The sequence below is a fragment of the Misgurnus anguillicaudatus genome, chromosome 21, assembly GCF_027580225.2.
Source record: "Misgurnus anguillicaudatus chromosome 21, ASM2758022v2, whole genome shotgun sequence".
Taxonomy (NCBI): Eukaryota; Metazoa; Chordata; class Actinopteri; order Cypriniformes; family Cobitidae; genus Misgurnus; species Misgurnus anguillicaudatus.
Genome location: NC_073357.2, coordinates 42,391,521 through 42,417,404, shown reverse-complemented (window position 1 = coordinate 42,417,404; position 25,884 = coordinate 42,391,521). Strand labels below are relative to the sequence as shown.

At 40.7% G+C, this 25,884-nt stretch overlaps 1 protein-coding gene across 2 annotated transcripts in view; it reads right to left on the bottom strand.

Moving 5' to 3' along the window:
* bean1 (brain expressed, associated with NEDD4, 1) overlaps positions 1-25,884 on the bottom strand; it is a 60,568-nt gene that overhangs the window by 4,772 nt on the left and 29,912 nt on the right. The window contains exons 3-5 of one of the 2 annotated variants that reach the window (XM_055207891.2): positions 9,382-9,571; positions 8,899-9,099; positions 8,604-8,745 (exon numbers count right to left, since the gene is read on the bottom strand). In XM_055207891.2, the coding sequence (XP_055063866.2) occupies positions 8,604-8,745; positions 8,899-9,099; positions 9,382-9,424 (386 nt within the window). In that variant the 5' untranslated portion in view covers positions 9,425-9,571. The remainder of the gene's footprint in view (positions 1-8,603; positions 8,746-8,898; positions 9,100-9,381; positions 9,572-25,884) is intronic. The other variant, XM_055207882.2, reaches the window with a different exon arrangement.

Below are 25,884 nucleotides of genomic sequence, written 5' to 3'. Positions count from 1 at the left end.
TGTGGGTTTGCCAATGTTAAAAAGATAAATTATAACTATAAATACTGAAAACACTATTTCTATTTATTTTATTGTCCCATTTTGCACTCCATCATTTGATCATAAATCATACATTTTTTAGTCATAAAATTTGGTCTGGTTGGGTCACAGAATTACATTTACTGTATATTATGTGTGCTCTGTTACAGTTCAAACACCTGCTGCATCCTCTGTAATCAATATGAATGAAATGACATTAGTTCTCCATGTACTCCATGTGTCTGTGTGTTTACATTTTAAATGCAGAGTCTTCCCCTGTGATTAATCACATGGAACAAGCATCAAAACTAATTCAGCTCTTTCCAATTTATAGATTCTGAAAAATCTCACAGCTATTTATTTATATACATGTGAGTGTTATGTTAAGCTATTAGCTCTCTTAAGAAAGGATGAGAATTGTTTTGCACCACCGTACAGTACCTCCCCAGGTAAAAAGCATCCCAGGGTATTTATCCTATCCACACACACTTACTGTTGTGCCACCTTAACCAACCGACATCTGGCTATGCAGATATCATCACAACCTGGGTGAGGTTGGGTCTCTCATCTATCCACATCCTAAATTAATAAGCAGCCTGCATTTGCTTTGACACCTTTTTAAATCATCCTGTTGTTTTCCCAAAAACAACTGTGAACATGATTTGTTTTCCACCTTCTGCAAATGCAGACACTACCCATTTCCCTAGAGAAAACCACAGAAAACACCTGAACAGCATTGTAATACCGTAAATAATCTTTAGCATTCCCCAGCTGGTTTGAAAACAACTTAATTGCAATTGCAATAAAGAGTAAAGGTGCCTGGCATTGAGAGCAATGTTTTTTATTTTTGTCTCTTTTTCCATTAAAACATATTTGTGACCCTGTCTGTGAAATTCAGACTAAAAACTAGTTATGAGATTAGGAGAATCACACTGATTTCAATTTTTGACACGATCTTAGTCAATATGAAGATATCAAGGGTATATTTTCACAAAATGTCCTTATATTACATAGGATGATTTAATATACAGAAAATAGTAAATAACAAAAAATGACTTTAGCTTGCTTTTCACAGACTGGGTTACATTTATTTAAAAACATTAACTATTATGATGTGTATGCATGGGAACTTAAATCCATTAATGCTAAAATATATAATTAACACAATCAAGTTCTCTCCCTCGATACGGAAGTGGCACTTTACAGGCTCCACAGGTGAGCAGTTCATGTACATGCCCTGAGCTTCCTAAGTTCCCTAGTGCCATCTGTGGCCATGGCAGCCCTGGTGAGAGTCTCTCCACAGCCTCTCCCTCTCAGCAGCACCACAGAGGCACAAGTACTGACAAAAACACAATGACAATCTGTGGCAATAGGCATGCACCAACACCCGCAAATAGCTTCTCAAAAGCCCTGAAGATTTCAAAGAACTGACTAGCTTTGAAAATTCAATGTTAATGTCCACATATAGTATAAGCATGCATCTGTGTATATAGAATGAACTGGCACATTCCCAACGTGGCATGTGGAAATGCCTGGGTAGATCAGTCACTTCATAGCTCAATGGTCTTGTGCCAGTGTGCATACACACAGACTTTAGAAACTATATTACACTCTTAAAAATAAAGAAGCTACAAAAGGTTATTCGCAGCGATGCCATAGAAAAATCATTTCTGCTTCCAAAAGAACATTTCGTTCTTACTTTTTTATAACATGAAGAACCCCTTTTCGGAAAAATTGTCCAAAATGGTCCCTAGCTGCCAAAGCGGCGGTAATCTTCCAAAAAGTATATCTTTGCAGCTAAAAAGCTCTTATTAGTACTCCAGACGTACACACTGGTACCAAAGAGTGCATATTAGTATCTCAAAAAAACTTACTGGTACCCACCTGGACCCCTAGATATACTTCTATAGACCTTTTGCGAGTCGACGTCAGAGTTACGTCACGCGCGCATGTGGTGGCAGAAAAACAGTGGAAATGAATGAGACACGAGTGAAACTAACAATATAACTCACTAGAAAATGTCTTGTTGTGCTGTTGAGTGTCAGAATAGGAATGCCAAAATAGACGACTTTCATTTTTATAGTATACCGTCGTCAAAAACACTATTTGAAGATAAACGTAGGTGTTTATGGTTGCAATAAAAGCCTTCAACCGGACAGACTGGAGTGATGAAATCATCTGAAAATCTTTTAATAATTTGAATAGAAAACAATTAGAGAAGATATCCGGTGTTCTGTCGAAGTCTGTTCCCTCTATGTGTCTCTTATAGCGTTTTCATCACGTTACGTTTATAATTTATTTAGAAAAATTAAAAATTTGAATTAGTTCATAATATCAATAATATTACCATTTATTAAAGTTTTCGTATTTTTTTCGTTTTCTATTACTTCTTTTTACCTTATATCTTAGCCTATGTCTTCTTCCTGTTTGTTCTAAATTATGATGTTTACGTAAGCAATAAGGTATGAGAGGCTGTGCTGTATCGTGAATAAGTAACTCTGCTTCGCGTCGTGCCTAACAACGCCCTTCAGCCGTTACTTATTCACGATACAGCACTTGCCTCGAGTACCTTATTGCTTTTATAAAACGGTTACCACACAATATTAAAGTTAAAAAAATATTAGCGCAACTTTCATGAAGTTAAATCAATAAAAGCATTCCTTCCGCTAGAAAAAATAGTCCCTGACTGCGAACAACAACATGAAAGCTCAAATAAAAACAACAAACTGTTCTCAGACTTTGTCTCATTATATGTTTATGTTTTGCTAAGGGCGCAGTGATATTAAATAGAACCGTTGGGTGAAGCGGTCATAGCAGTGTTTTATCGTGAATAAAGCACACCTATTGACCAATCAGAATCAAGGATAGGAACTAACCGTTTTATAATAATAAATATATAAACATAGCACACACACACACGATGTAAAGTGTTAATAATATATAAACAGGCCTATACAAATTAATTTGTATGTAAACATAATAGTTTTAGATCGTAGGCTAAAAATATAAGGAAGAAATTGAAAACAGGAAATAATGAAATATTTAATAAATGATATACAGAATACATGATAGTATTGCTCTTATAAGTACTTCAGCGATTCACAGTGTAAAAATAATTGATTTACTAATAAAGAACAATACATATACATTACATACATGCACACAATTAGTAGCCAAGCCATTTAAACTTTTAATTTATTTAAAAAATAAACGTAACTTGGTGAAAACGTTATAAGAAACATTACACTTAAGAGAAATATAGGGGAAACAGACTTCTACAGAACACCGGATCCTTAAAAATCAAATCACAGTTTAATGCTAAAACACTTCACACAGCTATTGAGAAGCATTCACTTTCTGCCACCAGTTGGGCTCCGCCCAAAAAAACCGTCATCTCTGTTTGCAAACATGCAAAAGGTCTGTTCTACCATGCCATGTTTTTAAATTTGAAACCCATGTTGATGGAGCGGCCTGAAATGTGCCAGTTGTGATAAATGCACATTATGATGTGACTGGAGGCTCGTCTCCACTGATTTGCAGAGCGATTCTGCTTTTGCTCGTTTATGGCACAGATGAATGAAGGAGAGCGCAGAGGCAGGCAGTGATGGAGAGTTCTGTTTAGCTTCAGCGCCTCAACATCTGTAAGACTTTCTCTTTCCAAACACTATGAATTCACATGCCATACAGAACACTACAGTCCTATGACAGTAAAGGTGCATTCAGTACAATAGGCTTGAAGTGTCAAAGTGGAAAAAACATAAAATCTATCAACGGAAAAGAATAATGCAAGTACAAGTACGCTTCATTTCCAGGAATTAAACCAACAGTGTATTTTTAACATTCAGTGTAGATTTTTAACTTTTTAAAATCAGATATTCCTTAAAAATATGTGCCTCTGGATCTGCATACAGATTACATTAGCAATATTCCACCATTTTTCAGATGATCGAACTCTCGCAGTCACACAATATCTGGACCGACCACCAGACATCTCTTCCAAACAGAATTACACACCATTCAGCAATTTTTAATAGGCTTTGGGGCAACACTAATATTCTATATCCGTCATAATTTGCAATTTAATAGGAGGAGGCCCTGCTCTTTCAGGTAGATCTTGCTCCCGGGTATAAGTAATTTCACCCTGTTCAAAAGCCCCTCCATAGAGCCACAGCAGAGGGCTCTGCCAGCCTAATGGAACTGTCATAGAGATGTAAATAACATTGGCACTCTGTGAAACAAGCCATGAAGGGCAGTCAAGTTGAGCGCAAACATGACCCTAACTAACCTCTTCTCTTTGCTAGCACAGGCACACACACAAACAGGCACCCACATGCTGAACACATAAGACATCCGTTATGCAACTTCGAAAGCACTTAGTACTGAAGAAGAATAACTTTTGGATTGAATAATAACTTGACAGATTCACTTTATGAGCATATTAACTGAGTCAACAGCCAGAAGTTCAGGCGTATTGCGTAACATTAAACATTAAAAAGTTCTGGAAACCCATTAAGTCAATCATATACATATTAAAGGGATGTCCGAGAAGTGAATAAAAGTTCTCCAGTCCAGGTATGGCCCGGCTCCAGATATGAGATGAAAGGTGGACCAAGTGATATTCCAGGTGGGCCGGTCCGATTGGGGGGGTTCTTTAAAGTTTTAATCTCACATGTCTATAGTTTTAATATCATATATTTAAAGGAACTGTATGTAGGATTGTGGCCAAAACTGGTACTGCAATCACAAAACTTGTGGCTAAAACTGGTACTGCAATCACACAACTGGTGGCCAATACACAACATGACAACATAAACATCAGTTGAGGGCTGCAACGCTTTTTAAATGACAATATCCTGCCCAGACCACTGTTGTGAGTGATATAAGTTTTTAAAATGAACATGATTTCTTAGGGCGTTTTCACATTAGCATTTTTGGTGCGCACTCAGTTTCGATTGACGTCAAAGTTCGGTACCTTTGGATGATGTGAACGCTGTCTTCTGAACTCGGGTGCGCACCCACGAAACGTACTCGAGTCCGCTTAAAAAAGGTGGTCTGGGGTCCGGTTCATGTTAACTCCCGAACGGTTCGCTGCTAATGTGAGCGCAATCGTACCAAATCGCGGAAGTGAACCGCTGTTAATTACGTATTATGTGGAATGTCCCCACTAAGATAACAGACGTGTGTGTGTGTGTGTGTGTTTGTGTGCGTGCACTTACCTTGACAACCAAATGCATAGAATGCTTGCTTGACTTTTGTTCTTATTTTTTTAAACCTTTGGTTTTGTTTTCAAAGAAATAATACAGAAACGCACTTGTGTCAGTCTGCCGCAAATATACTAAAGTTGTTTCGACGACAACGGGCTGTCCACTGACGTCAATTTTTGCGGAGGCATTCAGAAATCATCTCTCTGCTTGCAGATCATCAATCACGCTTGTCGTCTTCTCGTTTACAGCGGTTGCCAAGCAACATGAGTATGCGCAGGCTGCAGCTTGATGATGCAAGCGTACCGCGGTTCGGATGCAAAAATAATATGTGAACACAGTCCATGGGGGGGCATGGGGAGCAATCGAACTTGTGTACGGACCAGGCAATCGCACCAAATGTGAAACCGCCCTTAAATGTCTAGTGACATATCAGGGCCATTTCATTATTAATTGATATAAATTTCTTACATACTGTTCCTTTAAGACATTTTTTAGGGTTGTTTGTTATTGTTTTTTTCCTTCATTTTAAATTATTTTTTTGCACATATTTTGGAACTATTTTAGTAACTTATATAAACATGGTTAATACGTTTATTTTTACATTCTCCCTTTTTGCATTTGTAATATTTGTTTGAGCGCTTAACAGATCTTGTATCAATTAAGTAACTTTAGATTTGATAAAAGGGGCAGTTCTTTTAAAAATAACTATTTACATCAACTAAAACAAACTTGTTACGAACAATTTTTTTTAATTTTATCTGAAATGCAGTTTTTCTTAAGAATTATTCTCATGTCTGTTAATATAATATACCATTACAGATTTTTGGCCAAAAGATTGTGTGTAAAGTAAAGTGCTATCTGATACGGTATATAATGACATGAATGAACCTCATATGACTGTGTTGCTGTTAAAATAAATGAGTCTGATAAAGAAAAAAAAACCTTTAGCACTCTGAGACATCCCTCTAGGAAAGGCTCCCCTACCTGTAAAGTATTTACGGGTCTCTGTGTGAAGGCAGGCAGGCTAAATGGCAAGGAAGGGAACTGACTGATTCTTTGAAGATGCCAATTAGACAAGCTGCCATTTAGATCAAACACACCAGGCCGATTTCAGTGCAAAGCCGTGGCATTTATCAGCAATCTCTGCTTGTTATGAGAACAGGTTGAGGGCAGAAAGTTTAAAGTTCCCAACCTTCCTAACAGGATGAGAGAAAACCGCAAAAGGTGAAACTTCATTAGAGGGAAACTGGGGAAGCACTGAGATCTAGAATACCCGAGTCAAATAGACTTTTGTAGGCAACTCATGATTCTTATCTTGACTAGCCATCTGATATAATCTTTTTCTCAAGCAATAAAGCAGAAATTAATTCAAGGATGGTTTAAACAGAGCTTCAGCCAGTAAATGTCTCTAAAGGGGAGGGTTTCAGCAATCTTCCATCTAAACTGTATGCATGCATAGCTGCACAGATGGAAAAATAAATCAGTGCAAAAGGCAGACCCAAAAATGTGTGAAAAAAATCTTAAAATTAGAGCTTAATGAACAAGCAGTTTAAATGAACAAAGTGTATTCCAAATTTTGTGAAATATCTATCAATCTGTCTATGACCTTATCCAATAAGCATCTAATGAGTGCAAGTTATAATAGGGATGCACCGATATGGAAATTTTGGCCGATACCGATAACTCTTTGAATTTGGGGACCGATAACCGATATCTATAGGCCGATAAATATTCATATTATTTTCACAATGGAAAAACTCGCAGAACGCGGACATCTTGTCTTTGCGCTAGACTAGCATACTCTTCTTAAGCCCGCAACACGTGTCATCTTCGTGCTATGTCACAGAAAGCACCAATCAAAACTCCACATGGCCAGCAATGAGCAAGTGAAGTGGTTCAACAAACCACAATAATCCATCATTTATCGGCTTTCATTTATCGGCCTAATTTTGCTATCAGACCAATAACCGATAATATTAAAAATAAGCAGTTATCGGACGATAACGATATGTCGGCCGATATATCGTGCATCCCTAAGTTATACCTCAAGTCCTTACCGTATTTTTCGGTCTATACGCCACATTTTTTTTAGCCTGATGTTGTCATACTCAATTCTAGTCAGAATTTGAGTCTGATACCGCTCCATTGGGCTATGATTATTAGGCGTGTCTCAACCGAAAAATGCCTCTGCACTCAATTGTATAGACCTATGACCAATCAGAGCAATGGAGTGTGTGACGTATGTTGAAATGACGTCTTTTGCAGCCTGACCAAACTGCTAGTTATTTCGCTACAATGACACTAACATTGTGATTATACTAAGTCTGAGTTAAGGAACGTACATCAACACCTACGTTTACAACATTTCATTTATATCACAACATTAAGTATTTACTAAGTCATAGAGTAAGACTATCTCTTACTAGTTGTACATTAGTTGAACTTCATCCACGACGATACCCATTGCGTTTGCTTGAAAAATATCGGAGCCTAGCATGTCCCTCCACTTATTCAGCAGCCACGCTAATTATATCCATCTTGTCGCGCACGCCGAGTTGCATCGCCGTGATAGCCATTTCAGTTGATTCTTTAACTTAGTCCTCCATAAGTGCGACCAACTTTTGCTGAATCCCGTAGAAAGGACGGTAAAAACATCTTTCCGATCAACAAATGCCTTGATCGCGTTTCTCTGTTCCTCTTTTAAAATCAATGCTGTGTCGATATCTTTTAGAACAGACTCAATGTCAGAATCCACACATCTGAATTCTACAGCGGCAGTCATTTCGTTGTTAATAGATTCAACGCACGCGCTCTTTGGTGACATGGTTGATTTTGATTGGTCGACCAGCTTTGGGTCTTGCATAGTAGCTCCTCAACGGAGAAACCCCAGACGGAGTTGAGAAACACTGCTTTAACGTACAGACATCTATTCGGCCTGCTGTTCTGTCTGCTATTGTTTAGTTGAATAACTTGCCTTTCCAGATTAAATGTCTGTTCCTCGGCTTGGACTTTGTGAAATAATGTTCTAAATAAAGGTGACGTATAGTCCACTTTTATTTTGTCTTAATGACGCATTTTTTAATGATGCGGCTTATACACCGGTGCGGCTTATAGTCCGGAAAGTATGGTAATTAAGTTATTAAAAATTGGTAAAAATTTAAGCCACATACTGTAGGACTATTTCTAGCTTTTGAATCAAACTGCATTTTAGTGTGGTTATACGATAGGAACCGTGCAACAGAATCCATTAAGGAGGCAGTGGCCCGCCTCTGTCCCAGCCGATAAAGTGATCTCATTATGGATTACACTCATCCTTTAACCTCAATTGTACACACAATACATATTCACACAGATCCAATCTAGAGGAGACATGTGACTTACTGAGGTGGGGAGTCTGGGTACATGACATTGACATGAGACACGGTCTCCATATAGGAATCAAAGTCAAATGGAGGGGGAAAGTCCTCAATGCAAGTGGACCTCAGCTCTCCAATAGAGCCACCATATGAGAGGCTATCTGGAGCTGTAGAAGCAAGTGCGACAAACAACTTTCAATTCGTTTTATTCTTTTTTTTAATGTAGCTTTGAAAATGCTCATTATCAAGTTTTTAAATATGTAAAGAGAATACAATAAAAGACATTATATTAAATTGTGGACCTCATAGAGGCCACTCACCGTAGCTTGCACGCAGGTGGGGGTTGCGAAGTCGGCTGTCTTTGCGCAGACTGCCCACAATGATGGTGACGCAAGAGAGAAAGAGCACCAGGCCGATGACAATGCCGGCCACCACCAAAGGGGACACCAGCAGGCTGGCTTCACTGACCCCTTCCTGGCAGTCTGGGTACTCATGAGCCTGACTGCTCTGGTTTGAGCTCACTAAATGACACATAGAAGGCAGAAGATGGTAGTGTCAGAGATGAAATGTAGGGAGGTTAGAAACAACGAGTAAAGGTGGCAGGAAGGAAAACAGGATGAAAGGGGTGAAGAGAAGAAACGAGAGATTGGTGAGACTCTATAGTCAGAAAAAAGCATTTAAAAAATGTGTGACCCATGTAAACCATTGTATTTTGTGATTTAACAATTTCTACATAAAATCAACCTGCATAATGTATAACTTCGAGCGCAAAGACACGCATGCACACAAGCTCACACACCTACCTCTCTGTGGACCGCAGATCAGGAACGCTCCCCAGACTTTCATCCCTCAGTGGATTAGATTCTCAAGTCTGCAGTGTTTAATTTTTAATCCTGACCCGTTTGAATTTTTAAATATGCAGGGTGGGAGACTTTCATTTCAGCTTGCGAGAAGCCCAACTCCAGCCATTAGCTCCTGTCTGATTCCTTCACCCTTTCCATTTGAACCAGAGAGAAACCAAAATAAGCCACACACACTCTCTCTCTCACACACACACTATACAGTATAAGCTACAGACAGATTTAATAAAGTCTATTGGTAAAGACATCGATGACACTTTAGGTGATGCCTCCAGCCCTTTCTGAACAAAAATCAAATCAATTTATCTGTGGGATCCGCAGGGCTTGAATGATAAACCATACATACTTGGAAAAGGAAAGATCACTGTCAAATGGAAATGTTTAGATTGATGTACAGTTCACTTACAATTTACAAGCTGTGAATATATAACATAACAACCGGAAATTGTTTGTTTTGAAGTTATAGCCAACATATAACATCCCTAATGATTATGCCTTTCACCTGCAAATAAACCTGAAGACAAAAGAAATGCCACATTTGATTTGTACTTCAACTTCAATTTGTATTGTTAAAATGCAATATTTCTATAATATTTTTGACCTAGTCTGTGAAAACCCAGCAGAAGTAATTTAATGATTAACTACATAAATCATCCTATATAACGTAAAGAACAATCTCTAATATTATAAGATTGATATCTTTAATACTGACTATGTCAAAGATGTCAAATTAAAGTCAATGTATATATAATCAATGACTGAATTGAAACTTTGATCCTAATAAATAGATTATCTGACTTTTTTGTGGACTGCTGAATGATGTCACACTTTCTGATGCCAAACTAGACCACAGGCTTGTGCGTTACAGACCTTTTATGAAAGAAAACAGAGCCTACAAATGACATAAAAGTCTAACAAATTGAACCAAATAACAAATTAAACCAAATTGAAACCTAAGTTGCATTTTGCAAGTTTATTTAACTAAGTTCGGGAAAAGCATGGTCATGTAATCTATAGGGATGGGACGATTACCGGTTTCACGATTAACCATGATAAAATGTCCTGACGGTTAGTATTATTGTTTAAAATGTAATTATCATTACAACCGTGTTTGATTACCGTAATTTTGAAAACTTGCGGTAAATCCTGTCTATCCAGAATCAGTTTGACGCAGGCACGCACATGCAACATAGTTTTTTGCACAAGAAGGCATTTAAGGGATAATGAATTGTATTCATTCACTGTAAACTTATTGGACAAATGTATTTATTTTTTTACCACAGAAATAATTTCAGGGACATGAAATTATTAATTTTGTTTGTTTCCCTGAAATTATTTCTGTTTTGTTCAAATGTTTTTAGTGTGTGTATCAGTTCTTTTTGATCTTTTCCATCTTATTTTAACAAAACCATGATAATATTGATAACCGTGATAACTTTGGTCACTAAAATCATGATATGAAATTTTCATACTGTCCCATCCCTAATGTAATCCAACCAATCAGCTTGAAGAGGTCTCTATATAGCCGTCACCCATCTCCATCCCGTGACAGTTTTTTGCATCATCCCTCCTTCACCCCATCATCTCATTCTCTGCTTGTGCATCTATTGCAATTAAAGAGGAGGGAGTACTCGGGCTAATATTCCAGCACGTCAAATATGCTTTATCTTATTAACCTACTGATTACGTGTTAATGCAAACTCGGGAATCTCAGGTGTAAAAAATAAATACAAAAAACGAAAGTAATTTTTAATCATGCCCTATTAACTCTGCTGTGAAGCTTTTGCTAAATTTGCCCAATAAACTGAAAATAATACATGCTGGTTTCAAATTTCTGATTTTTTTATTTATTAGAATTGCTTTGTGCTAATATGTGTACAGTATGGTCAATAGTGGGGTGTGACATTAAGGTCTCCAAAGATACCACACCAGTCCATCACCTGGACTACCATGGCATGGTAACCTCATGGCAATCCAGCCATGGTCTATGCTAATACTTCACTATCAGAAAAGAAGGTACAAAAGCTGTCCCTGGGACAAAAAGTACACATTTGTACCTACCTAAAGAGTGCAAATTAGTTTCTGTACCTAAATGGTATATACTAGGACCATTTCAAAAGGTACTGTCCCAGTGCCAGCTGTAATTCATTTTTCTCTGATAGGGCAGAACACATGTCTGCAGTTTTTTCTTACTCAAGTGCATGATGTGTGGCTTTATAAGCTAATGCTGACTCAGACTGAATTTAAAATTTCATAAATTTTATCACAGTTTGATGTTATAAGTCAGTCTGTGAGTGTGTGGCTTATGTAAGTTGTCACATCCTTCTACTACCCTTCCCTTAGGCTCTTGCATCCTTGTCCAGTCTATAAAAATACATGGCTTTGTGCTCAAGGTCGTGGCAGACCAACATGCAACTCTATTGCATAATCACAACAACGTATACGCTCCTTCTGCCCTTCTTTAACCTTGCCTTCTCCCACACACAAACATACTTGAACTCAACAATTTCTCTTGTTCTCCTCTCTTATTTCATGCTTCTCAATGGGAACAATCCAATTCTGTGCACAGATATCTAGAATTATTGCCAGCATTTTCTATTGTACAGTTTCGACAGTCCAATTTTCAGTTTTACATTCAAAATACTAAGATACTGTGCCTTTTTCAGTAAAACATCTAAACAGCTTTAAAATAAAATCACGTACATAATAAAATCTCAGATATTTCTCTTGAAATTAAAAACTTTAGTTTTTGATAAGATCTCGAAAATGTTATAAATATTTTCCTGAAACTAAAGCAAATAAACCAAATGTCGGACTGACATCAAAACCCAACGTCATACTGACGTCAAAACCCAACGTCATATTGACGTCAAAACCCAAACGCCATATTGACGTCAAAACCCAACGCCATATTGACGTCAAAACCCAACGCCATATTGACGTTAAAACCCAACGCCATACTGACGTCAAAACAACACTTTGGACTGATGTCAAAACCCAACGCTATACTGACGTCAAATCAACACTTCGGACTGACGTGACGTCAAAACCCAACGTCAGACTGACTTAAAAACAGTCTGACGTCAAAACCCAACGCTATACTGACGTCAAATCAACACTTCGGACTGACGTGGCGTCAAAACCCAACGTCAGACTGACGTCAAAACAGTCTGACGTCAAAACCTGATGTCAAAACCCGACGTCAAAACAACACTTTGGACTGACGTCAAAACAACACTTTGGACTGACGTCAAAACCCAACCCTATACTGACGTCAAATTAACACTTCGGATTGACGTGACGTCAAAACCCAACGCCATACTGACATCAAAACCCTACGTCAAAACCCGACGTCAAAAGAGTCTGATGTCAAAACCCAACGTCAGTCTGACGTCAAAACCACACTTCGGACTGATGTCAAAACCCAACGCTATACTGACGTCAAATCAACACTTCGGACTGATGTGACGTCAAAACCCAACGTCAGACTGACATCAAAACAAAACTTCGGACTGATGTCAAAACCCAACTCCATACTGACGTGAAAACAACACTTTGGACTGATGTCAAAACCCAACGCTATACTGACGTCAAATCAACACTTTGGACTGACGTGACGTCAAAACCCAACGTCATACTGACGTCAAATACTTGTCAAATACTTGACATACTTGAACTCAACAATTTGTCAAATACTTGTCAAATACTTGACATACTTGAACTCAATAATTTATCTCCTATCTTATTTCATGCTTCTCAATGGGAACAATCCAATTCTGTGCCACAGATATCTAGAATTATTGCCAGCAGTTTCTACAGTTTCAACAGTCTTATTATCAGTTTTACATTCAAAAATACTATAATTAGTAAGATACTGTGCCTTTTTCAGTAAAACATCTAAACAGCTTTAAAATAAGATCACGTACAGTAGAACATGGTCTCATAAAAACAAATATTACAAAAGAGATCTCTTTATTATAAATTTTTTCTTCAGAGAAAGCAATGACATTAAATTCACTTAACGGCTTAGGTTTCAAAATCTCAGGTATTTCTCCTGAAATTAAAAATGTTTTTGATAGGATCTCGAAAACGTCATAAATATTTCACTGAAACTAAAGCAAATAAACCAAATGTCATACTGAAATCAAAGGCTAATGTCAGACTGATGTCAAAACAACACTTTGGACTGACGTCAAAACCCAACGTCGGACTGACGTCAAACCCAACGTCGGACTGACGTCAAACCCAACGTCGGACTGACGTCAAAACCCAACGTCGGACTGACGTCAAAACCCAACGTCGGACAGACGTCAAAACCCAACGTCAAAAACCCAACATCATACTAACATCAAAACCCAACGTTGGACTGACATCAAAACCCAACCTCAGAGAAAAAATCTGTAGTGAGTATGTGAAAAGCTAGATTTAGCATGATTATACATGTGAAGACTTTTATCATACATTAAATCTCTGCTACAGCCCATTTCTCTGTGCAGTTACTATACACAAGCTGTAAATAAACAGCACTTTAACAGAATGAAGTAGGTGGGCTCTAAACCAACATTAAAATTCTGGAAATATACTGGACAGATTAAGATTTAAAAGTCCCGTTCTTCCTGCATTTTTGAAGCTTTGATTGTGTTTACAGTGCGCAATATAACATGTTCATGTTTCACGTGAAACAAACCTTATTTTTCCACACAATTTACTTATCTCTATACCGCTCTTTTCACTGTCCTCAAAACAGGCTGATGTCTTCCTTGTTCTATGAAGTCTCTCCTTCAGAAATGCGTATCGAAGATACTCTCAAATCATGCCAGAAAAAAACGTAGCATTTTTTTCCACACATGCCAGCTTGATATCACAAAATACCAAAAGTGAGTGAGTTGTTAATTCCCCCGTTGTAAATTTTTTTTTGCACATGCTCCAAATTATAGCATAGTGCCATTGCCAAGTTGTACCTGGGTTACACAATGCCTAAGTGATTTACGAACATAGTTGAGTGCAAAGCCAAATGTAAGTTTAACTATTGTTTAGGTGGGTAAGGAGCTATACAGTCTAATGCAGTAAGAGAAACTGTCAGGACACCTTGGTTAGGTGAAGCATGATTCTTGCTTTTTTAATAATGATTTATCGTCCAAACTCATGCAAAATTATAAACTTGTTTAATTTTCATGTGATCAGGTTGAACTACCCATTTGTTAAAAGTATGAGTAGGACTCGAAGTGATATGTTTTCTATATCTTAACTGGCAAACCATACTAACACTAACTGACACTAAATGCCACTTGTATTTTGTGGTGCTCTTGGTTTTGAAACTATAAAACAAGTGAAGGTCATATACACATGGGTATCCTAAAGAAATGTCACATACACAGTATGGAGGATACACAAACAAGTCGAACTTGCCTCATGCCCCTCATAACCCTCAAGAGAGATGCCATCTGTCAGAGTCATTAAAACTTTACATATCCATTTATTCATTCCCCCTTTCTGAGTCCTAGGAGATCCAGCTGGGAAGTATGTGACAGATAATGCAAGCCTCTACACATCTTTTAATCTCTCAATTGACCCAGATAACACAGACCATGAGCTGCACTGATTGGAGAAGTCTCTTAAAAGCATAAAGTAATCTGAAGAATTAGCCCTACTACAGTAGCTAAATATAGCTTAGCTTTTGTTCTGCTTTTGTGATGCACTTAACAACAGCTTTATTTGAACTAGATTGACCAGTCTTCCAAATCTGCATAACGGCACAGTTTAAGTAATTTTAGCATAGTATTGGTCAGGTTTTTGCATAACAAAACCAGCTCAATGGCTTTTCAAAACTAGCCCAAAAATAGCCAAATGACCTTAGGCCAAATGCCAAAACTTAAAATATGCCACTGTCATACCTGAAATACATATTTTACATTCACTTTTATGCATTACACACAATTTCTTTCTTGAACATGTATGCCATGTATGCAAGAAGTAATTATACACATATAAATGTATACACATATAAATATTTAACCTGCAAAAAAACCCTGCGGCAACAGTTTTAAAAGTAGTATAATTCTGCAGGAAAACAGCGGACTTGGCAACACTGGTATTGGTTTAACTAATGTTAATCTGAAATATTTACTACTTTGTATTTTGTCGGTCAAACTGAAAATGTGTATGTATATATAATATAAAGCAAAAGTATTCAATTTCAGTTATACTGTGAAGTATCCCCAAATAATACTCATCTATGATGTATAACCTTGTGTTTAGGGTGATTACTATTTTAAACATTGAAAGGGCATTTCTTTCTTATATCACTGATCTGATGTTTTCTGTAATGGACAACAGGCAAAGGTCTGATGAGATAAGACAAAAAAGAGCCTTTAGAGCCAAGGTCACAGGATAGACAGACACCATTGTGAGGAATACTCAATCCATTCTCATACAACTGAAGAGGACTGCCCCACTAAACAGCTATTGATCGACACAGGCTTTGCTGTTTTGTTTTCTTTAAAATCTAGGGAGGACTTTCACGCTTTGAAGCCTTAATTATTTTGGCTTCTCAGCCCCTTTAAAAAGGATACAAACACGTCTTGTCCCATTACCGACCAGCACATTTTCAGAATATAAACTCTGGATATACACGCGTCCTCACAACAAAAGTTATGTTATGGTTCAGCTCTTTAAAACGAAAGAACAACATTCACGAGAAATGTCGCAAACTAGATTGAAGCAGCTAACAGGAAATTATAAATGAGACGCATAAACAACACGTGTGCTATAGTGAGGACGTGCGTGTTATGGCAACATGAAGTTGGTTCAACTCTTTAAAATGAGGGATTTACAATATTCACGACAAGAAATATCAGCAAACTGGACTGAATCTGATATTAGGTAAGTTAGCTTGTCACTTACCGAGCTGAGGCGGAGATCATTCAACAGCATAAAAGAATATTGCGTCACGTGCTCATTTAAAGTGCGTGTTGCAGGTTAACCACCACTGACGATTAATGGGTACATAAATCACTCAAGATATGTGTATAATTTTTAAAATGTCTCAAAAATGGTCTTAAAGACCACTTTTTTTACGTCTTTGGTATTAACGTTTTTTTACGCAATTCTGTGATGACGTCACGTTGGAGAAAGACTCAGCCAGAGCCATAGAGATAGATGAGACATTTATTGCTGTTTAATACTTACGTATATAATTTGGAAATCATATATACATCGTAGGAAATATATAATGTGTTATACTGCAAAGTTACCATGCTAATTATTATTTATGATATATGTGGAGATAAATAAAACTTCGCAAATCTGCTGATTTGATCCATTCATGTCCTGACCACCAGGCTAGAGATTTTTAAACATCCGTAATCCACACTTACTAGTCTATCAAATAATATCTCAAATATATTGTTTTGTGAAATAAAAGGATGCTTTGTTATATTGTTTATGCGATTATAACAAATCACACGATAATTTTATGCAGCAGCAGTCAGCAGCTGCAGCACACTCAGATCCGACCGCATACATACTGTAATAAACAGGCGTTCGGCGGCTTTTTACATCACGACAGGCTATGCCATTTGAGGAGGAACCGCTCATTGATCACCGTATTTTTATAAATCCTGTACATGTTTGGACCTGCCGAACAGGTTGAGCACTTTTATATACTTTGTTGAGCAGAGAGGCTGCCTGCACAGTTTGACCAGCGGGCTGCGTCTGGCGGTGTTGCTAATATAACTCGAAATGTATAACTATTATCAGATCGGCCCACCGGGAAAGTCCCTCTCCCGATTGCCATTCCGCTAACGTTACTGGCTGTAAGAAAGTGAGTGCGTTTGGGTCGCTGCCTGGTACCCGCGAACAGACGTGACGTGCTTCACTCACCTTCAAGGATTAGAGACATGCTGCCAAAACCGTTTGTGCTGAAGATCGCATAAAGTTACACCCATTTCAGGCAGGATCATGGACCCCCTCAAGCCAGCATGCACGAGTATGTTAATTGTTTGTTTACTTTCTACACGAAGATATGCTAACGTTATGCTATCTGGCTGTCTGCCTATCTCTCTAGCCTATCCATCTGTCTGTCTGTCTATCTGTCTGTCTGTCTGTCTGTCTGTCTGTCTGTCTATCTATCTATCTATAATCTGCGCTATCAGAACTGTACTTTACTCGTCTTTCTATAGTCATTCTCAATGCTCTCAAGGCGGCTTTGGTAAATTCTCTCCCCAGCGTGACGTCATACAGTGTGTTGTGGGGGAAAGGAGAATCATTGCAAACCGCTGTACTTTTTCATACTTTTTTGGGTTTTGTGATACCCAACAACATAAAATACAATGGATTACAGTTTACATGTTTATTATCAACAAGCAAATTGCACAAATTCGTTGAAAAATTTTACCTGCAAAACGCCCTTTAAGCTTATAAACAAAGACGCCCGCGCGTCATCCCAACAATATCGTTCAGCTCCTCAAAACGAGGGTTTTAAATGCATATTAACAATCACAATGAGAAATGTCTGAAAACTGTATTAAAGCAGAGATCAGGGAGCTCGTCAAATATCCACTCTGAAGCTGAGATCAGTACAGAACGGCGCGTCATGCGCTCCTGTATAGTCTTATCATAAACAAAAATGCACGCGAGTGGTTTTGTAGAAAGAAAAAATAAATAATATGCAAACTATAGACGCTGCATAGAAGATAGGGCAGGACTTTTAACAGGTCACGTGTCTTTCCGGGACCTTACAGATGCCGGCAAATCATGGCAGTGTGAATGAACAAAAAATCAAACGATCCCGGAAAAATCCAAGATGCATTTTCCGTATATTTTCCGAAATGTCTCTGTGAAAAGGGATATACAGTACAGTTAAACAGCTCTACTCTACTGTAGCTGTGATGAACATGAGCGAGCTCACTGTATCTGCAGTCATGCAGACCTTAGCGGAGCTTTGCATTCATTATAAATGCGTTGATGAACAGTGGAATATATACGTACTGACCCGAGGGAGGAGAACCGAACGATTTGGATCTTTCCCGAGAACCGTTCCACCCCTAACGATAACTACACAATCAAAATTCTACAGTTCATATTTTAAATGACACTGATTATCATTTTTAGGTCTTTCCTACCATTGACAAGTTATCTCGTCAATAATAAAAAAAACGCTTCCCTGATGAGTTTTTACGGTGATCTTTGTTTCAGTTATTATCCACTAGGTGGGGCTCTTACCTAACTTATAAAACACTTAAGCATCCACTAATTCAAAAACTGTTAAAAAACTCAGTGCGTTTACATGCACAGTCCGATTATGCTTAATAAACTGATAACACGTGGGGTCATGTAAAAACGTAAAACGGTTTTCTTTAATCGGGGAAAGCCCATAAACGGTGTAAGCAAAAACCGATCGGCACAGGTCGTTTTTTGCTCATTACCCCGATTTTGCGTGGCATGTAAACACCATAACTGGCTTTCTCACGGTTTTGTCCATGTGCGCATGTCTCAGCGTGTGAAAGATAAAGATCAGCCGCGAAAGTAAGCGTAAAGTAACGCATAAAACTCTCCGCTCTACTAAAGCAGTTGGCAGAGAAACTGCGAAAATAAAAACTGATGTTATATTTACAGGTTCTGGAGACACGAAAAGAGATAAAACAATATAGCTTAAGACAGATATGCCGTCAGTGTCATGACCCAGTTTCTTTCTCTCTTTCTCTACATTCCATACACACACACACACACACACAATCACACACACAATCATACACACAATCATACACACACACATATCGCCCGCTCTCATTACTCTCTGCCGCAGCTGTTTCCACTCTGTCTCTCTCTTCACCTGTTCCTCATCTTCTCTCATTAACCTAGGCTTTATCTATCGTGCCCTGTCTTTGTCTTTTGTCAGATTGTTAAGCTATGCAGACGTGTTCGTTTCTGTACTGGATTTATCTCTACTATTCCCTGTCCTGTCCTGTCCTGTCTCGTGTGTGAGGATTACATTGTTACTGTTGGAATTACCCCCTGCGTTTATTTGTCATACACAGAACTGTGGCTCGAGAGAGACTTGTGTTGTACCTGTGTGGTGCTGCTGGCTGGCATCGGTCTCCTCTCGCTGTCTCCGGGTGCCTTGTGAACCCCGCTGCCCTTTTCGTTCTGTTCTGCCACAGAGGACTATTAAGTTATCGTTCTCCAGCCACCTGGATACTTTTCTGTTCATCTGTGTCTTTGTTGGTGCCGTTATCTTCTGCCTGTGGCCGCATTAATAAACTGTGACATTTTTCTGCTATCCCTGCATTTGAGTCCTTCATTCCCATAACAGAACAATCTGACCAAAACATGGACTCAGCGGGTAGCAGCCCCTTTCAGGCAGCCGGTCCCTTTCAGGCTGCCGTCGAACAGCAGGGTGCCCTTCTAGGACGGCACGAGGAGGACATCACCGCTGCCCGACATGCGGTCGAGACGCTTGCTGCCCAGATGTCTGACCTCTCGCAGCAGGTACATCATATCCGCCAGCCGCGGGCCTCATCACCGGTCGCTCATGTTCCACCGGAGCCACGGATTAACAACCCTCCTGTCTATTCGGGTGAGCCTACTCAGTGCCGTGCCTTTCTGACCCAGTGTGAGGTGGTTTTCTCCCTTCAGCCAGTGACGTATGCTAGGGAGCGCTCGAGGGTCGCTTATGTCATCTCCCTTCTCACTGGTCGCGCCCGGGAGTGGGCCACGGCTAACTGGCAGGCGGAATCGGATTGTGTTCTCAGCTTCGCTCAATTCAAGAATGAGATGATCCAGGTCTTCGACCGTTCTGCCCATGGCACTGAGGCTTCTCGTCAGCTGTCCGTCCTTCGACAGGGTAGAGGCTCGGTGTCTGATTTTTCTATTGAGTTTCGCACCCTCGCTACCACCAGTGGCTGGAACGAGCCTGCTCTCATCGCCCGGTTTTTGGAGGGTCTTAGTTCGGAGATCAGGGAGGAGATCTTCATTCGGGAGGTTCCTCTTTCCCTCGACGACCTCATCGCTCTCGCCATTCGGGTTGAGAAGCGGTTTGAGCTTCGCCGCAGAGCCCGCCGCACGGTGACAGCGGCTTCCCCTTCCTCATCTGTCAGGGCTGCACCTGTTTTCGCCGAAACTGTCCCGGAGCCCATGCAGTTAGGTGGTCTTCGTATCTCTCCCAAGGAACGGGAGAGAAGGATTTCTAACCGTCTATGCATGTACTGTGCAGCCGCTGACCATTTTGTGTCTGCATGTCCGGTAAAAGCCAACGCTCGCCGGTAGATGGAGGGTTACTGGCAAGCGCCATCACACAGAAGACCCCTTCCAGGGCTTGTACGTCACTTCCGGTCATGCTTCATTGGTCTGCTTCATCAATTGCCAGTTCTGCCTTAATCGACTCTGGGGCAGAGGGAAATTTTATTGATGAGGATTGGGCTCTACAACAAGGTATTCCTCTCATGCATTTAAGTGACAGTACTCCTTTATTTGCCTTAGATGGCAGTTCATTACCCAAAGTACAGAAAGAGACTGTTCCACTGACTCTAACCGTTTCTGGTAACCATAGAGAGACAATTTCTTTTTTGATTTTTCGTTCTCCATTTACCCCTATTGTTCTGGGTCATCCTTGGCTTAAACGCCATAGTCCACATATTGATTGGTCTAAGGGATCAATTGTTTCGTGGGGGTTGTCTTGTCATGTTGAGTGTTTAGTATCTGCTGTTCCTCCTGTCTCTTCTGTTTCTGTGTTTCAGGAAGAGGCTGGTGATTTGTCTGGAGTTCCGGAGGAGTATCACGATCTGCGGGAGGTCTTCAGTCGTTCACGGGCCACCTCTCTCCCTCCTCATCGTCCATATGACTGTGCTATCGATCTCTTACCCGGTACCACGCCTCCTAGGGGTAGACTTTATTCTCTGTCGGCTCCTGAACGGGAGGCGCTAGAGAATTATCTTTCTGATTCACTTAATGCGGGAACCATCGTTCCGTCGTCATCTCCCGCTGGTGCGGGGTTTTTCTTCGTAAAGAAGAAAGACGGTTCGCTCCGTCCCTGCATAGATTATCGAGGGCTGAATGACATCACTGTCAAGAATCGTTATCCTTTGCCATTGATGTCTTCAGCCTTCGAGATCCTGCAGGGAGCTAAGATTTTTACCAAGCTCGATCTCCGCAACGCATATCATTTAGTGCGTATTAAAGAAGGAGACGAGTGGAAGACCGCCTTTAACACGCCCCTCGGTCATTTTGAATATCGGGTCCTCCCTTTCGGTCTAGTCAACGCCCCCTCCGTGTTTCAGGCCCTTGTCAATGATGTTCTCCGCGACATGCTTAACATTTTTGTGTTTGTCTATATTGACGACATACTTATCTTCTCCCCGTCTCTCCAGGTTCATGTCCAGCATGTACGCCGTGTGCTTCAACGCTTACGTGAGAACCGGCTATTTGTCAAAGCAGAGAAGTGTTCGTTTCACGTATCTTCGGTCACGTTTCTGGGTTCAGTAATCTCGGCAGAGGGGATTAGTATGGATCCTTCAAAGGTTCAAGCGGTGGCAGATTGGCCGGCTCCCAATTCTCGTGTCTCGTTACAACGCTTCATTGGCTTTGCAAATTTTTATCGCCGCTTTATCCGAAATTTTAGTCAGGTGGCCGCCCCTCTCACCGCTCTAACATCTGTCAAGTCACGCTTTGAATTGTCAGAGTCCGCTCAAAAGGCTTTTGATCATTTAAAGTCTCTCTTTACTACCGCACCCATTCTTATTACGCCTGATGTCACTAGACAGTTCATCGTCGAGGTTGATGCGTCTGAAGTTGGAGTGGGTGCTGTTCTATCACAGCGATCTGCAGCTGATGGAAAGATCCACCCGTGCGCCTATTATTCCCATCGTCTTTCGCCTGCGGAACGTAATTACGATGTCGGCAACCGGGAGCTGCTCGCCATACGCTTAGCGCTCGGCGAGTGGCGACATTGGTTGGAGGGTTCTTCTATTCCCTTTATTGTCTGGACCGACCATCGTAATTTAGAATATATCCGTTCCGCTAAGAGATTAAATGCGCGTCAGGCTCGTTGGGCATTATTTTTCACGCGCTTTGACTTTTCTATCTCTTACCGTCCCGGTTCAAAGAACGTAAAGCCGGATGCCTTGTCTCGACTCTTTGATCCCTCGACCTCCTCCTCGTCACCGAAGGAGATAATTTCTCCTGGTCTCGTGGTGGGAGCCGCAGGGTGGGGAATCGAGAAACAGGTAAAGCGCGCTTTATCGCGCGTTGCCGTGCCACGAAATTGCCCTAAGGGCTTACTCTTTGTTCCGGTGCCCACACGCTTGGCTGTCCTACAATGGGGACACTCATCTAAATTAACTGCCCATCCCGGCGTTCGGGGCACTCTTGCGGCCATCCGCCAGCGTTTTTGGTGGCCCACATTAGAACGAGACGCTCGCCGCTTTATTGTTTCATGTGCGGTTTGCGCTCAAACTAAGGCTGGTAATGCTCCGCCAGCCGGTCTGCTCCGTCCGCTGCCTGTTCCTACTCGTCCATGGTCTCACATCGCGCTTGACTTTATCACCGGTCTTCCCCCGTCTAATGGTAACACAGTCATTTTGACGGTGGTTGATCGGTTTTCTAAGTCTGCCCACTTTATCCCACTCACTAAACTCCCCTCTGCCAAGGAGACCGCCCAGATAGTTGTAGACCATGTATTTAAATTACATGGTTTACCCTCTGAAGTAGTTTCTGACAGAGGACCACAATTTTCCTCTCTATTCTGGAGAGAGTTTTGTCGCCTCATTGGTGCCACTGCCAATCTCTCGTCGGGCTTTCACCCCCAAACTTGTGGCCAAGCTGAACGAGCCAACCAGATCATAGGTCGGCTCTTACGTAGTCTCGCATTTCGTAACCCATCATCTTGGTCTGAGCAGCTCCCGTGGGCAGAGTATGCCCATAATTCGCTCCCATCCTCTGCCACGGGACTGTCTCCGTTTCAGTGCTGCCTCGGGTACCAGCCTCCTTTATTCTCTTCACAAGAGGTTGATTCTAGATGCCCGAGCGTGCAGACATTTATTTCTCGCTGTAAACGAACCTGGAGAAGGGTAAGATCCGCTCTGTGTCGCTCTCGTAAACGCATGTGCATCACTGCTAATAAGCGTCGGATTAAGAGCCCCCGCTATCTGCCGGGTCAAAAGGTGTGGTTATCCACAGCAAATTTACCTCTCCAGTCTGAATCTCGTAAATTGGCTCCTCGATTTATCGGACCTTTCCCTATCACTAAGATTATTAATCCTGTCGCTGTCAAGCTCCGTCTCCCGTCTAATCTTCGCCGGGTACACCCCGTTTTTCATGTCTCTTGCATTAAGCCTGCCCCCCGCTCGTCCCCTCGCTCCGCACTTTCTGCCATTCGTATCGAGGGGTCACCCGTTTACAGAGTCCGCAAGATTTTGGACATGCGTCGTCGGGGGCGTGGACATCAGTACTTGGTCGATTGGGAGGGCTATGGTCCTGAGGAGAGGAGTTGGGTTTCTCCCCGGGATGTCTTGGATCCTTCGCTCATTGATGATTTCCTCCGGTCTCGTCAGGCTTCCCCCTTAGGAGCGCCAGGGGGCGCTCTTTAGTGGGGGGGCACTGTCATGACCCAGTTTCTTTCTCTCTTTCTCTACATTCCATACACACACACACACACTCACACACTCAATCATACACACAATCATACACACAATCATACACACACACATATCGCCCGCTCTCATTACTCTCTGCCGCAGCTGTTTCCACTCTGTCTCTCTCTTCACCTGTTCCTCATCTTCTCTCATTAACCTAGGCTTTATCTATCGTGCCCTGTCTTTGTCTTTTGTCAGATTGTTAAGCTATGCAGACGTGTTCGTTTCTGTATTGGATTTATCTCTACTATTCCCTGTCCTGTCCTGTCCTGTCTCGTGTGTGAGGATTACATTGTTACTGTTGGAATTACCCCCTGCGTTTATTTGTCATACACAGAACTGTGGCTCGAGAGAGACTTGTGTTGTACCTGTGTGGTGCTGCTGGCTGGCATCGGTCTCCTCTCGCTGTCTCCGGGTGCCTTGTGAACCCCGCTGCCCTTTTCGTTCTGTTCTGCCACAGAGGACTATTTAGTTATCGTTCACCAGCCACCTGGATACTATTCTGATCATCTGTGTCTTTGTTGGTGCCTTTATCCTCTGCCTGTGGCCGCATTAATAAACTGTGACATTTTTCTGCTATTCCTGCATTTGAGTCCTTCATTCCCATAACAGTCAGCTTTTTTATCGACTATTATGTACTATAGGCGATGACGTCAGTACCTGCGAGAAACCTGACAATCTCCAAGTCCCATGTAAACGCAGTTGTCTGCATAGCCAGTTTATTGATTTGCATGTAAACCCATGAAAACAGTTTTTATAATAAGCAGATTTTTGATAGTAATCCGCTTATTCTGTGCATGTAAACGTACTCTCTGTGTATGTTTTGATCATTGTTCTGAATCTGATCTCTAACAAAAGTCCTTTACAAAAATGGAATTATCTCAGCTTTTTGCTCAAAATTTGTTATGTTTTGAAATTTGTAACAGAGATTTACTATTAACACAAAAGCCTTTTGTACTATTATACCTAACATGTGGGTAGTACTTCACTAATCCCTATGTCCAAAACTGTCATTTGTTCACAGTGACCAATAATAAGATGTCAAAAGTAACCTTTATCATAAAGCCTATGAATCATGCACTAGATTTCTTATCTTTTGAAGCTGTAGCTCAATTGACATAGTATTGCGTTAGCAATGGAGAGGCCGTGGGTTCAATACTAGAGAACAAACATACCGATAAAATGTATAGCTTGAATGCACTGTAGGTCTCTTTGAATAAAAGCATCAGATCCATAAATGTAATATGTCAATGCACAATAGGTGTTTGGATGAGCAAAAGAAGTCACTAAACTTTGCAAGAATATATTGTTTTATATGTATAAAAAGACATGGCATTATAAGCAATACGTTGAATACCTACACTGAATTTGTCTAAACATATCAGCAGCAAAACCCCTCACTCATCACAACACCACCTGGCAAAATCTCATAAACCCGCATTAAAATGTTCATAATCCTATGATATTTGTTCATATCATAACACTAGTGTATTGCCTCTATGACACACACAGGGATACAGATCCACACCCACACAACTGTTTGTATGAGCTGTTCTAGCGCAGCTGGCATAATGCATTCATAATATTTCCCCTGCAGGCCGTTTGAAGTCTGGGTGCGTGCGTGTGTGCACATCTTAGCAGAGGAGTCAGTGGTGATCCTGCGGGCCTGTAACGGATGCTGTTTGCTCTGTGACGGATGGGGGATAATAGATCTGATTGGGGAAGTGATGTTTGCCCCTGTCCGCAGTTTGTGCTGAAGGCAGTCTTTGGGAACATTGTGTCACTGTCGGGCCCTGTTTGATGAGGTTTGTTACTGGGG